The sequence below is a fragment of the Aulonocara sp. 'chitande type north' Nkhata Bay genome, linkage group LG7 (assembly GCF_057382095.1).
Source record: "Aulonocara sp. 'chitande type north' Nkhata Bay isolate Kocher_YH1m ecotype deep benthic linkage group LG7, A_spYH_male_GT1.1, whole genome shotgun sequence".
NCBI classification, from domain to species: domain Eukaryota; kingdom Metazoa; phylum Chordata; class Actinopteri; order Cichliformes; family Cichlidae; genus Aulonocara; species Aulonocara sp. 'chitande type north' Nkhata Bay.
This window is the reverse complement of record NC_141350.1, coordinates 55649403-55662855: the sequence shown is the minus strand read 5'-3', so window position 1 is coordinate 55662855 and position 13453 is coordinate 55649403. Positions and strand designations below refer to the sequence as shown.

Here is a 13453-nt window from a genome sequence, read left to right as displayed (position 1 = left end):
CACATGCTTTATTATACTTTAGAAACAAATATTGAAAATGAAATGCAATGCAAATGCTGTTTTTAAACCAATGAATCTATTTATAAATGAAAGAAAAATTACTTTCAAAAATTAAAAGAAGAATTAAAACCCCCACCGGGATCTGCTCACGCTCTCACCCACTCTCTGTGTGTCTTCCGAGAATAAGCCTCGCTTCACTGAGCATGTGCGAGAGGAAAACAAATACTGTTTCCATTTATTACAGTCATCACCAAACAGTGGTTGCTTAACACTACCACGATATTTTCATATAAGAAAAGCTCATAAAAGTTCTCATAAGAGTTTGACACTGTTTGTTGGAAATATGAAATTTCCACATCCAACAAGATGAAAGGACAATCATTTTTTAACTATCTTACAGTCTTTTCTGCTCAGAAATGTTCTTTAAATACAATAAAGGTGAAAGGGAATTACGCCTAGCTGGTTTATATGATTATAATGTTGTGGCTGTGAATATGTTGTAAGATTACAGGGAGTGCAGAATTATTAGGTAAATGAGTATTTTGTCCACATCATCCTCTTCATGCATGTTGTCTTACTCCAAGCTGTATAGGCTCGAAAGCCAACTACCAATTAAGCATATTAGGTGATGTGCATCTCTGTAATGAGAAGGGGTGTGGTCTAATGACATCAACACCCTATATCAGGTGTCCTTTCCTTTGGCAAAATGGGTCAAAAGAAGGACTTGACAGGCTCAGAAAAGTCAAAAATAGTGAGATATCTTGCAGAGGGATGCAGCAGTCTCAAAATTGCAAAGCTTCTGAAGCGTGATCATCGAACAACAAGCGTTTCATTCAAAATAGTCAAAAGGGTCGTAAGAAGTGTGTGGAAAAACCAAGGCGCAAAATAACTGCCCATGAACTGAGAAAAGTCAAGCGTGCAGCCGCTGAGGATGGAGTCAAGCTCAACTCCCAGTCCTACTGCCAGTTTCTGGAAGACACCTTCTTCAAGCAGTGGTACAGGAAGAAGTCTGCATCCTTCAAGAAAAACATGATTTTCATGCAGGACAATGCTCCATCACACGCGTCCAAGTACTCCACAGCGTGGCTGGCAAGAAAGGGTATAAAAGAAGAAAAACTAATGACATGGCCTCCTGGTTCACCTGATCTGAACCCCATTGAGAACCTGTGGTCCATCATCAAATGTGAGATTTACAAGGAGGGAAAACAGTACACCTCTCTGAACAGTGTCTGGGAGGCTGTGGTTGCTGCTGCACGCAATGTTGATGGTGAACAGATCAAAACACTGACAGAATCCATGGATGGCAGGCTTTTGAGTGTCCTTGCAAAGAAAGGTGTCTATATTGGTCGCTGATTTGTTTTTGTTTTGTTTTTGAATGTCAGAAATGTATATTTGTGAATGTGGAGATGTTATATTGGTGTCACTGGTAAAAATAAATAATTGAAATGGGTATATATTTGTTTTTTGTTAAGTTGCCTAATAATTATGCACAGTAATAGTCACCTGCACACACAGATATCCCCCTAAAATAGCTAAAACTAAAAACAAACTAAAAACTACTTCCAAAAACATTCAGCTTTGATATTAATGAGTTTTTTGGGTTCATTGAGAACATGGTTGTTGTTCAATAATAAAATTATTCCTCAAAAATACAACTTGCCTAATAATTCTGCACTCCCTGTATACTGGATGCAAATTAATAATGAGACCTTTGGATGGAAAATATTCCTGCTAGTGTTGTATATAAGAAGAAAAGTCAGATTAGGAGCCATAACAGGAGCTGGAGGGTTGGGCCAACAAAAAAAAGAAAAAAAGAAAAAGAAAAAAATGCTGTTAGACTGCTGTAAACCTATCCAAGAGCCACCTTCTGCACACTGTGAAAGGACACTCTGTCTCTGCCAAGTTCCCAGCCTGGCTCCAGGTTTTCATACATAAGCACAGCTTTATGTAGGAGTGACCACTATGTGAGCACAATATAAACACAAATATTTCAGGTCTTGAAGCTTGATTCAAGCAGCTAGATCAAGGGCCTTATTCACAAAATATCCTTGGACTAAAAGTCGATTATGACAGATTCAGTAAGTAGGTAAGTAATTACGTAAGGAGTAATTTGATCAAAAAATGTTGAGGCAGTCTTTGTAGGCAAATGAAGGCAATGAATGAGAAAAAAAAACTCGTATTAGACAACTCAGCATCTAGCTACAGCTCTGTGAAAAAGTATTTACCTCCTTCCTGATTCCATAGCTTTGTTTTTTCATAAATGTTCGCACTCAAACCAAATTTAATATTATACAGACATAATCCAAGTAAATACAAAATGCAGTTTTTAAAATTAAATGGAGCAGTGTGGTTATTAGCACTGTTGCCTCACAGCAAGAAGGTTCTGAGTTCAATTCCACCACCTGGTTGGGGCCTTTCTGTGTGGAGTTTGCATGTTCTCTCTGTGTAAGAGTGGGTTCTCTCTGGGCACTCCAGCTCCCACACATGTCCAAAGCCATGCAGTAGTGGGGTTAGGTTAATTGGTAATTCTAATTGGTAACTCATGAATGTGAGTGCGAATGGTTGTCTGTCTCTATGTGTTAGATGTGCAACAGACTGGTGATATGGTGGCTGGGATGGGTGATCCTGACAAAGATAAGTGGAAAAGAATGAATGGATGATATTTTTTTAAATTATGATTTCATTTATTAAGGCAGAAATGCTACCCAAATGTCCTCTCTTTGGATGTTATCAGATGTTATCTGTCCATTCAATGGATGCTTGGAAAGACAGAAGAACCCAGAAAAACATTTAAAGAACTGCAGGCTACTCTCACGTATGGTCAGTGTTCATGATTCAACAATAAGACAGACACTGATCAAAAATGGCATCCATGGGAAAGTTCCAAGGAAAGTACCACTGCTGACTAAAAATAACACAAAGATTAGTCTCGCATTTACAAAAAAATGTCTTGATGATCCCCAAGACTTTTGGGAAAATATTCTGTGGACGGATGAGAAAAAGTGGTTTTTGAAAGGATGAGAAGTTTTTGAAAGGTTTGAGTCCCGTTACATCTGGGGTAAAACTAACACAGCATTTCAGAAAAAGATCATCATATCAACAGTCAAACATGGTGGTGGTAGTGTGATGGTCTGGGCATCATTTGCTGCTTAAGGACCTGGGTGAATTGATGGAACCATGAATTCTGCTCTTTACCAGAAACTGCAAAAGGAGAATGTCCAGCCATCAGTTTCTACCTTAAAGCTGAAGCACACTTGGGTTATGCAGCAGGACAAAGATCCAAAATACCGCAGTAATAAATAAATAAATAGAATGAAGGTTTTAAAGTGACCTAAAGAAAGTCTGGACTCAAAAACGAATGGAAATCTTTGGTGTGACATTAAACAGGTTATTTAAGCTCCAAACCCTTTAATGTAGGTGAATTTAAACAATTATACAGACCAGTGGGCTAAGATTCTTCCACATTGCCATTGTCATTGTTATCACCCAGTTATTGGGTTTAGGAAGCTTTTTTTTTTTTTTTTTTTACATGGGGCCAGGTAAGTTTGAATAACTCTTTTCCCATAAATAAATGAAATCATAATTTAAAAACTGCATTTTTGGTTACTTAGATTATCTTTGTCTAATATTTATTTGATTACTAAGAAATCAGGAAGCGGACAAATACTTTTTTAAAAAAAAATCTCGCTGGGCAAAAGTAGGCCACTACCTTCGTCTTTGAATGAAAAAAAGCAGAGACGTGATCCACATGAACAGCGCTGATAAAAGCCACAGATGCAGACAACGACCACTGATTATTCTTGAGGGCTTGTTTGTGTTAAATAAAATAAGATACACTGTACTACTAAACTACTAAACGGTATAACGGCAACAGCCTCTATTAACTCAGCAGGAGCTTGGAGCCGGAAGCAGGGTTCATACGTCAGGACTTCACAAGCGGATTGACGTCAGTATTTCCGGATCGCCATATTAGTTTCATTACATCAGATCAGGCAATGTAGCAGGCTAAGCGATTTGTGGGAAGGGCACTGTCGCTATGGAAAGGACTCTCTGACCACGAAGAAACTCTTTGTATGTTTACAGGTTTCCGTATAATGCAGAGTAGCACTTAAAATGTAATGAGCCAGGGGGATTAAGTTATTTTGGTGACAGGCTGTAAAATTAGTCAGCGTAGCTAATGTTGACCGATGTTACGGTAACTAGCATTAGCTAAGCTGCGCTAATATAGCCTCAGTGTGTTAACATCTAGGTAATGCTAACCAGGAGTAATGATACCTTTGTGAATCCTATTGTTTAAATCCTTTTGACAGCACTGCGGCGACCGAGTGTGTATATTAAACTTGACGATCGTCTTTCACTATATTTCGCCATCATCACACAAGCTGCATTTTGATTTTAAAGCCGTACAGAAGTCAGACTTGCTAACTACCAGTGACTGGACAATGTTCTTGTAACGCAGGTGATTCTGGGATCTTGTGTAGTAGGAAGATATCCTGAGACCATGTTGGCACGTCTATTTAGACTTCATGGGTTGCTGGTGGCCTCGCACCCATGGGAGGTAATCGTGGGGACCCTGGCTTTGACAGTATGCTTCGTGTCTATGAACAGCCTGGCAACAAGCAACCAGATGTGCAAGTGGAACCAATGCCCCAAAGTTGAGGAGGAGGTGAGGCTGGTGTGGCACTCTCTAAGAAATGTTGTCGGAGTTTTGTAAAATGGTAAATGGCCTGTATTTGTATAGCGCTTTTACTTACTCCCTATGGACCCCAAAGAACTTTACACTACATTCAGTCATTCACCCATTCACACACATTCACACACATGTGATGGCAAGCTACATTGTAGCCACAGCTGCCTTGGGGCGCACTGACAGAGGCGAGGCTGCTGGACACTGGGGCCACCGGGCCCTCTGACCACCACCAGTAGGCAACGGGTGAAGTGTCTTGCCCAACGACACAACGTCCGAGCCGGGGCTCGAACCAGCAACCTTCCAATTACAAGACCAACTGCCAACTCTTGAGCCACGATCGCCCCTGAGGGTCTACACTAATGTCTGTTTTTTTTTTCTTGCAGAAAATCCAGAGCAGTGATGCAGTTATTCTGACAGTCACTCGGTGCATGGCCATTATTTATATTTATTTCCAGTTCAAGAATCTCAGACAGCTTGGATCCAAATATATTCTAGGTCAGTATCATGAGATGTTTGTTGGGTTTTTTTCCCCCAGTTTTGGACAGTAGTAAACACTTCTTCTCACATCATACAGATTTGTTTTGGCTGTATAATCACCACTCATTAGTGGCCACAGTTTTTCTTTTACTACTTTCCAGCTTCAGCTGTTTGAATTGCCATAAAATGTTGTCAGTGGATTTAATATAGAACATGATTTTAATGTATTACATTTTTAACCCCAAACTACTTGGGTTGGTTTGTTTCTTTGCTTTTCATTTAGACTGAAAAACAAATGACTGGCTAGCAAATTTATCATAAAAATACACCAACATTCCATTTCTCCTCCGTCTCCAGGTATTGCTGGATTATTTACAGTATTTTCCAGCTTTGTCTTCAGTACAGTCGTCATCCATTTCTTTGGGAAGGAGCTGACAGGTCTGAAGTAAGTGTTTCCAATGGACTCACATATACGCTAGGAGAGTGGTTCTTAAAGTGGTCTGTGACATATTGAGAGTGTACATAGGCAGTGGATTATTTTAGCAATTAAGTATTCTATTAAATTATTATTCTGTTGATTAACATAGTTAATCCAGTAAGAAACACCTTTGTGTTATTAATGAGCAATAATAAATCTAAGTAAGAAAATAAGTAAGGATAAGGATATACATGTTGTCCCTGTTCGAGGTTATGCAAAGAGTTTCAGTTAGACTGATGTTACATTACACTGTACTTCCTCCTCAGAAGAGGCTGATCTTACAGAGCTTTAACTTGCTGCCAGCTTACTTTGTTGTCAAAAGTTATTACTTTTTCTGTGTTGACTATAGGGGAGGCCTTCTTTCTGCAAATGATTGTTAGTGAGAGGGGTTTTTTTAAATCACTAATCCATGTTAAAACTAGTTGCGTAGCTAACACAGTTGGTAGTAGCAGGATAAGAGGCAGCTAATGTGCTAGTGAGATCAGGTAGACAAAATAGTTAACATTTACCAGCAGGGTGATGTACACATTGTTTCACAATTTTAGGGCAATACATTTGAAGCTCTGCAGCTCCTTTGCATTAGAGACAAGGATTTAATTCAGCTGTAAGATTAAGTTCACTGATCTGTAATTGTAAGATGACACTGAAGGAAAGTATTCCAGGTCACTCCCTGGCTGACACTTGTCTGCTCTCCCTGCAGTGAAGCGCTGCCCTTTTTCCTCCTGCTTATTGACCTGTCTAGAGCCTGTGCGTTGGCTAAATTTGCCCTCAGCTCAAACTCTCAGGTAATTTCACACATATTTGGTCTTACCATATGTATGAAATGTGGCTTTATTCATATGGGGGACATAAGTGTAAAGCATCCTTAACTAACGAATTGGTCTTGTGTGTTGGGAATAGGAGGAGGTGAGGGAGAACATTTCTCACGGCATGGCCATCCTGGGCCCAACATTCACCCTGGATGCTGTGGTTGAGTGTCTGGTTATAGGAATCGGAACCATGTCTGGTAAGGATTACTGCTGTTTCTCCACCTATAAGCATCATCAGTGATGCTCTGTGTGTTAGAAATATTGTGGTTATGCTTGATCGAGTAGAAAAGCAGAAGTCAGCTGTGTTTCTTCCTTTTTTCTAGGTGTGCCTCAGTTGGAGATCATGTGTTGTTTTGGCTGCATGTCTGTTCTGGCCAATTACTTTGTCTTCATGACGTTCTTCCCTGCCTGTGTCTCTCTGGTGCTGGAGGTGAGATGTGCATGCAACAATTTGGAGAAATAAACACAGATAAGATAAGGAAACAAGTTGCTAGAGTTTAACTGTGATATATATTTTTTTATTAATATTTTTTGTGGTCCTGCATATTTGTGTGTAGCTGTCAAGGGAGAGTCGTGAGGGGCGCCCCATCTGGCAGCTGAGCCACTTCTCCCGTGTGCTAGCTGAGGAAGAGGATAACAAGCCCAATCCTGTGACTCAAAGGGTTAAAATCATAATGGTGAGTTCCCATCATCTATGGTGGGGATGTTTATTTAGATTAGTCTTCAACATTGTGTATTATAAAGCATTTTTAGGTCTGAACGATGATGCCTGTGTGATGTTGTCTTTCAGTCTCTGGGATTGGCTTTGGTTCATGCTCACACTCGACTGACAGCTGAACATTCAGGTCAAAACCGCACAGTGGAAGGGCCTGTAGCAAAGAGACTGGACTCTCCTAGCACCATATTGCCTCTTAAGCTCACCAGGTAAACCATGGAATATTGCAATGTTTGTATTATTGATTCCTGCGTCCACTGATATATGACTTTTTCTCTCTCCAGTATCGACCTGGAACAGGTGATAACCCTCGGTCTTGCTCTGATTCTGGCCGTAAAGTATGTATTTTTTGAGCAAGCAGAGACAGAGTCCTCGCTTTCACTCAAGAGTACCATTATAAGCTCCACTCCCAGTCCGAAGCCCTGGGTGACAGAGGACTGCTGCATGAGGTCCCTCCCAGCCCTGAAACCCCAGAAGACATCTAATAGTGTTTTGGCAACCATCCCTACCTCTTTAGCAGCTGCTTCAGACGTGAAACTTTCCTCTGAAGCTGACATATCATTTAGAGAAGAGGGTGAGACTCGTAGCGGGTGCTTCTAGCTTTGATAACGCGTGTACCCAGTGATGAAGATGATCTAACTGCTGTGTTTTTTCATGTGATTCCTCTGCTGCAGATGTGATTCAGAATGCATTTTGTGGTACATCTTCTGGGGATTCTCTTGCTCAGACACAATGTGCTCCTCCAAGTGTTTGTACGTCGGAGCCCCGAAGTCTGGAGGAATGTATGGCCATCCTCTCAGATTCTCAGGTAAGTTGTCAGGTTATACTGGAAGCACAATACAAAGCTAGATATATGATGTTCTGTGTTCCTCAGATTCTTCAAAAATATCACTGTTTTGCCCACGATTCTTTCCAGAGAGGTGCCCATTTGCTGAGTGATGCAGAGGTGATGAATCTTGTAACCCTGCGCAAGATTATGAATTATAAACTTGAAGGTGTCCTTGAGACTCCAGAGAGGGGCGTGGCCATCAGGAGAGAACTGTTATCATCCAAACTTCCTGTTCCCACTGCCTTGGCTTCTCTACCTTACAAAGACTACAACTACTCACAGGTACTGACAGTCCTTTTAAAGTGTAGTCCTGTTTATTCTTGGGAAAAATGTTTATCTTCAGTTGTCAGTTTTAAATCATATATATATATATATATATATATATATATATATATATATATATATATATATATATATATATATATATATATATATATAATTTTTTTTTTTTTTTTTTTTTTTTTTTTTTTTTAAATCAAATGTTTTTATGTTCATTTTTTCCTTTACTCTGTTCTTAGTTGTGCTTAGTTTGTGTTGTCTTTGCCTTTTAGGTGATGGGTACTTGCTGTGAGAATGTCATTGGCTACATGCCAGTGCCAGTGGGAGTGGCTGGCCCTCTTCTGTTGGACAAGAAGGAGTTTTATGTTCCTTTGGCCACCACAGAAGGCTGCCTGGTAGCCAGCGCCAACCGAGGATGCAGGGCACTTTTTGTAAGTGTGTCTCGTGTGGAGCCCTGAGGGAAGAGTAACTATCTTTTCAGTAGATGCAAATAAATAAATCTACAGGGTTTGTAGATTCATGGAAAAACTGACAAGTCATAGAATTTGGCAATGGCAGTCAAGAAAGATTAATAATATAGAAGGTTATGTGGTTCAGTTAGCATGGACTTAAAAAACTCTATATGTAGTAAATAATACTTCAGTTTTTGGGCGGAGGAAACATCACTGACCAGAAAGTCATGTGTAAATTTGTGGCGTGCCAGGAATATAATGTCTGATGTCTGGCCACTTGTGAATAAGTCACAAGTCTTGATAAGCCAAAGTGCGAGGGCCTTTAATCTGCGTTCTGTCTAATGACCAGCAGGTGGCAGTGAATCTGATTGTCTAGTTGATCTGTGACCTCAGTAAAGACTTTCCTGAGGAGTTATTAGCTTCAGTTGCAGGTTTCCATTGCAGTCAAAAAAAAAAGAGATTAAAGCAGTTTATAGGTTGTGGTGTGGCTCTCTTCTGACTGAGTCATTTCAAAACATCAAGGCAGCAATTGTGAAAGCACTCAGCATAAAACTAGATTTTTGATATCAGTGTGGCTATTGTCCATCCTCTATAAATGGTCTCAGCTGATAAGGTGAGTAATTAATTGCTAGGCTTGGGAGTTCAGTTGATGTTGTTTTTACTTAGCGAATCCGTGCATGTGAGTCATTGTGGCAAAACCCTGGAGAGGTGTTGTGCACTTTGCCCTTAATTATTGGGTCTGTGTGATGTCACTACAATGCTCAAGAAAGATGGTTATTTTAAAAACTAACCTAAATCTAAAAACATAAAGTGTGGTTTGGGTAAAAAACCCCAAACAATTTATGAACCAAAACTAAAATGGTATGGCTCATTGGCAGGTAGTGAAACTGATTTGGACTTTTATCGCCCTCCTATATGCAGCCAGTTTTAGAGGATGTAAGGTCATAAAAAAGGTCATCCTCACGGCGATGGAAAATTATTGTATCTAACTCTGGCTGCTGTTATTTCTGTGTGTGCTCCCTGCTGACAGTGTTTTCTTTCCTGTCCAGCTGAGTGGGGGTTGCATCAGCCGGATTCTAGCTGACAGCATGACCAGGGGTCCTCTGGTCAGGCTGCCCTCAGCGTGCCGGGCTGCAGAGGTCAAAGTCTGGCTTGAGACCTCGGACGGATTTAGCATGATTAAAGAGGCGTTTGATGAGACCAGCAGGTCAGTGGAAGAGCTATGACTGATTGATGACTGTGTTTTTGGTACACAGATGATAACTAGTGAGTACTCTTTGTAGGTTTGCTCGTCTGGAGAAATTGTTGGTGGGCATAGCTGGCAGAAACCTATACATTCGCTTCCAGTCTCAAACAGGCGATGCCATGGGTATGAACATGCTCTCGAAGGTATGAGAAGTCTTCTGTAATTCGGTCTTGTTATTTAAATGTTGACTTCAGTGCTGAGTGCTTTCTGTCTTTTTCTTCAGGGCACTGAGCATGCTCTGCATGTACTCCAGCAGCAGCATCCAGACGTAGAGGTGCTTTCGCTCAGTGGCAACTTTTGCACAGACAAGAAGCCTGCCGCAATCAACTGGATTCTGGGCCGAGGCAAGTCTGCTGTATGCGAGGCCACCATTCCTGCTAAAGTTGTGAGAGAGGTAAAAACAATTCAAAGCTGGATCCTGACAGAAATCTAATGACAGCGGCCACAGTTTCTTCCCCTCCAGTTTTTCTGTTTTTCTGCAGTTTGTAAAATCACCCTTTAATGTTTCCCCAGGTGCTGAAGAGCAGCACAGCTGCTCTGGTGGACCTGAACATAAACAAGAACTTGGTGGGGTCAGCCATGGCTGGCAGTATAGGTGGCTTCAATGCTCATGCTGCCAACATTGTCGCTGCTATCTACATTGCCTGTGGACAAGTAATAGAACCTTAAATTAACACAAAAAAATAAAATAAATACATTTAAAAAAAGGTTTAAATAGTGAAACATTATGTCTGTGGCATGGTATATGATCCAACAAAAAGACATATTATTAAAGAACAAGTATTTGTTTGTGTTGCGGTTAAGGACCCAGCTCAGACAGTGGGAAGCTCTAACTGCATTACTCAGATGGAGGCTGTCGGTCCAGGGGGGGAGGACCTGTACATCAGTTGCACTATGCCTTCTATAGAGCTCGGCACTGTGGGAGGAGGCACCAACCTGTCGCCACAGCAGGCCTGTCTGCAGGTAGTCTCAACTACATGTAACATAGCTGCCATTTGTTGATGCGTTTTTAGGATATTTTTTCCCCTCTAACACCAAACCTCTGTACCTGCAGATGCTTGGTGTTAGCAATCCCAACCAGCCAGGTGACAATGCCCGTCAGCTGGCCCGTGTAGTCTGTGCCACTGTTCTGGCAGGAGAGCTCTCCCTGATGGCTGCTCTCGCTGCTGGACACCTAGTCAAGAGCCACATGACCCACAACAGGTGAGATGTCTCATTCTTTTGGGTTTTTTACAGCAATGCCTGGTCAGATTTGAGAATTTGTGCCGTTTTATTTTCATGTCGTGTGTTTTTTAGGAAAATGAGTTGACATGTCTGTTCTAAGAAGCAAGCGTACCATAACCAGCATCTCCTTTCATTATATGGCTTTACTTACCCTGACTGACAGAGAGCAAAGCATTCACACGAAGGTGGTTAACCACAATCCAATTAGTCAAACCAGAGTTTCCCAATACAGCTGTGTGAATGTTATTGTGAAAGGTGTGTTGCTGTCAGCATCTGACCAATCAAAAACGTGGACAGGCTGCCCGTGTAAAGTCAACGGACTCGTCACTGTCAGAGCTTCATAGTGAAGACTGAGTGATCACAATTGTGTATTCGGCTAAATGAATACGTTGTGTAGTTTTTACAATTAGCCCTCCAGGATAAGTTATCAAAGAAATTCAGTTTACTTATTAGAAGGATATATTTTTGCCTCAAAAGGATTACAAAGGCCTCACAAATGTGTGCTCCAATCCACAAAGAAATACGAAGCAATTTGACCACAAGTAAAACTTTTTTTTTTTAACAAATGCATCCAAACCTGGAAAAAAGGTGATTGTTTACTACACACACTTAAATTTAACATCACAAATCAGGCAATTTTTTTTCTTTCAAAAACCTTTTTGTGCATTTAAATGTCTAAAACTACATGTAACATCCCTCTCACTTACAAAATCACCTGATATACACAGATCACATGACATGCCACATGAGGTTTTGTCATATCTTTAAAGTCTCTTGTTTTCAAATGTAAAATCCAGAGTCTCTACATTTTGTTCCTAAAAAATGTTTTGAAGTCTGGTTTTTCCAAAGTGCATCCAAAATAGCCCATACTTATGTATCACCGTTTAAGTTTTCCTTTGTTGATATCTGTTAGTGTTTTATTGTGTCCACTTTGAAATTCTCTTTTTTTGTCTCTTAGATCGAAAACAAACCTGTGTTCAGAGAATACGGCGTGACACTAACATCGATGGGCCGTCGTGATGCGGTTCTAAAAGCGAACCTGTGGACATCCAGATATCAGAGTGTTAATGAACAGAGCCAACATGTGCTTGCTTTGTTTTATTACCTCACTGGTTTGTGAGCTGAGGCCTTAAGTTTTGGTTGTTAATTTGTGCCATTTTTCTGCATCTGAACTTTGTAATATTGTTTGAGAACCTGTTAATTCTGCTACTGATCTTTGAGAGAAGTGCAAGAGACTGATGGTGTTTAGACAAGTAAAATCCATCGTGCTGCACAAGTTACAAGAGTCCTGTGCCTCTGATGGGTCGCAAAGGATGGATGGGATGTCCGAATGGCTTTTACATGAGCTGAATGAAATGAGATCCTCATGCAGTCATCATCATCGTTTTTATTTTTTGGGACAAATGGATCTTTGCATTTATCAAAAGCTTGCTTGAGAGAGTGTAGTGGGCAGCTTGTGCTCAGGTTCTGAAAGTCAACTTTATGTGCAAATGTGTTTTTACCAGTGTTGTAGGCACCACTACGTAGATATGCTCATCCCTCCCTGAGTGAAGGTGCTACTGTATACTGTGTATACTGTAGATTGCCCGTGGGTGTTGGAATTCTCGCTTCAATGAATGAAGCTGTTGCCAGCAGAAGGATGTGTTTGGTTCAGATTCTGATCAACTACTTCTACAAGTTTGAGGAAAATTGGAAGCCATAATAATTAAACCTTTACGGTACACTGTCATCTGTGGAACTGAAGGACTGGGTATAAATTATCACTGACTGCAGGTCCTGCTCATTTTCAGAAAGCAGTGACACTCAGAAGTGCCCTTACATACAGTATGTTTTAGAAATTGAGCCTTGCGCTGCACACTTTAGAATAACCAATTATGATAAAAGTAAACTTAACTGTCTTATTTAAAAAAATAAATGACAAGTTTTTGTTGACAATACCGTGTTTGTCTTTCTTTAACATTAACAAGACTGGAATCAACACTTGGGGCCTTTTCCAGTTAGCAGATGAACAAACTGAGTCAAATACAGGCTTAAGAGAGAGACGAGGCACTTAAAGAAGCCTGACATGAAATCTATTCTTACACAGTAAAGAAGACAGCATTAGACTTCCAGGAGGAGAAAAGAAAAAGCTTTTTAAAAACCTAATATGGGGGTAAAGCTAAGTTATTTTAATAACTGGTGATTCTATGCACATAGTTTATTCATTTGAAATGAAAAGTAATTTTATGTTCAAATGGGCAGTTTGTTTTTTAAA

At 40.4% G+C, this 13453-nt stretch overlaps 1 protein-coding gene across 1 annotated transcript; it reads left to right on the top strand.

Moving 5' to 3' along the window:
- The first annotated feature begins 3931 nt into the window (after positions 1-3931).
- Positions 3932-13130, top strand: LOC147326305 (3-hydroxy-3-methylglutaryl-coenzyme A reductase-like). Its single transcript, XM_086301434.1, has 20 exons — positions 3932-4071; positions 4460-4666; positions 5074-5185; positions 5525-5612; positions 6346-6430; positions 6546-6651; positions 6778-6884; positions 7012-7131; positions 7245-7378; positions 7454-7743; positions 7844-7977; positions 8086-8280; positions 8550-8708; positions 9779-9936; positions 10013-10118; positions 10199-10369; positions 10489-10629; positions 10780-10938; positions 11030-11178; positions 12158-13130. Exons 2-20 carry the CDS (start codon positions 4502-4504, stop codon positions 12192-12194), a joined length of 2616 nt encoding a protein of 871 aa, XP_086157560.1. The 5' UTR covers positions 3932-4071; positions 4460-4501; the 3' UTR covers positions 12195-13130.
- The last annotated feature ends 323 nt before the right edge of the window (positions 13131-13453 follow it).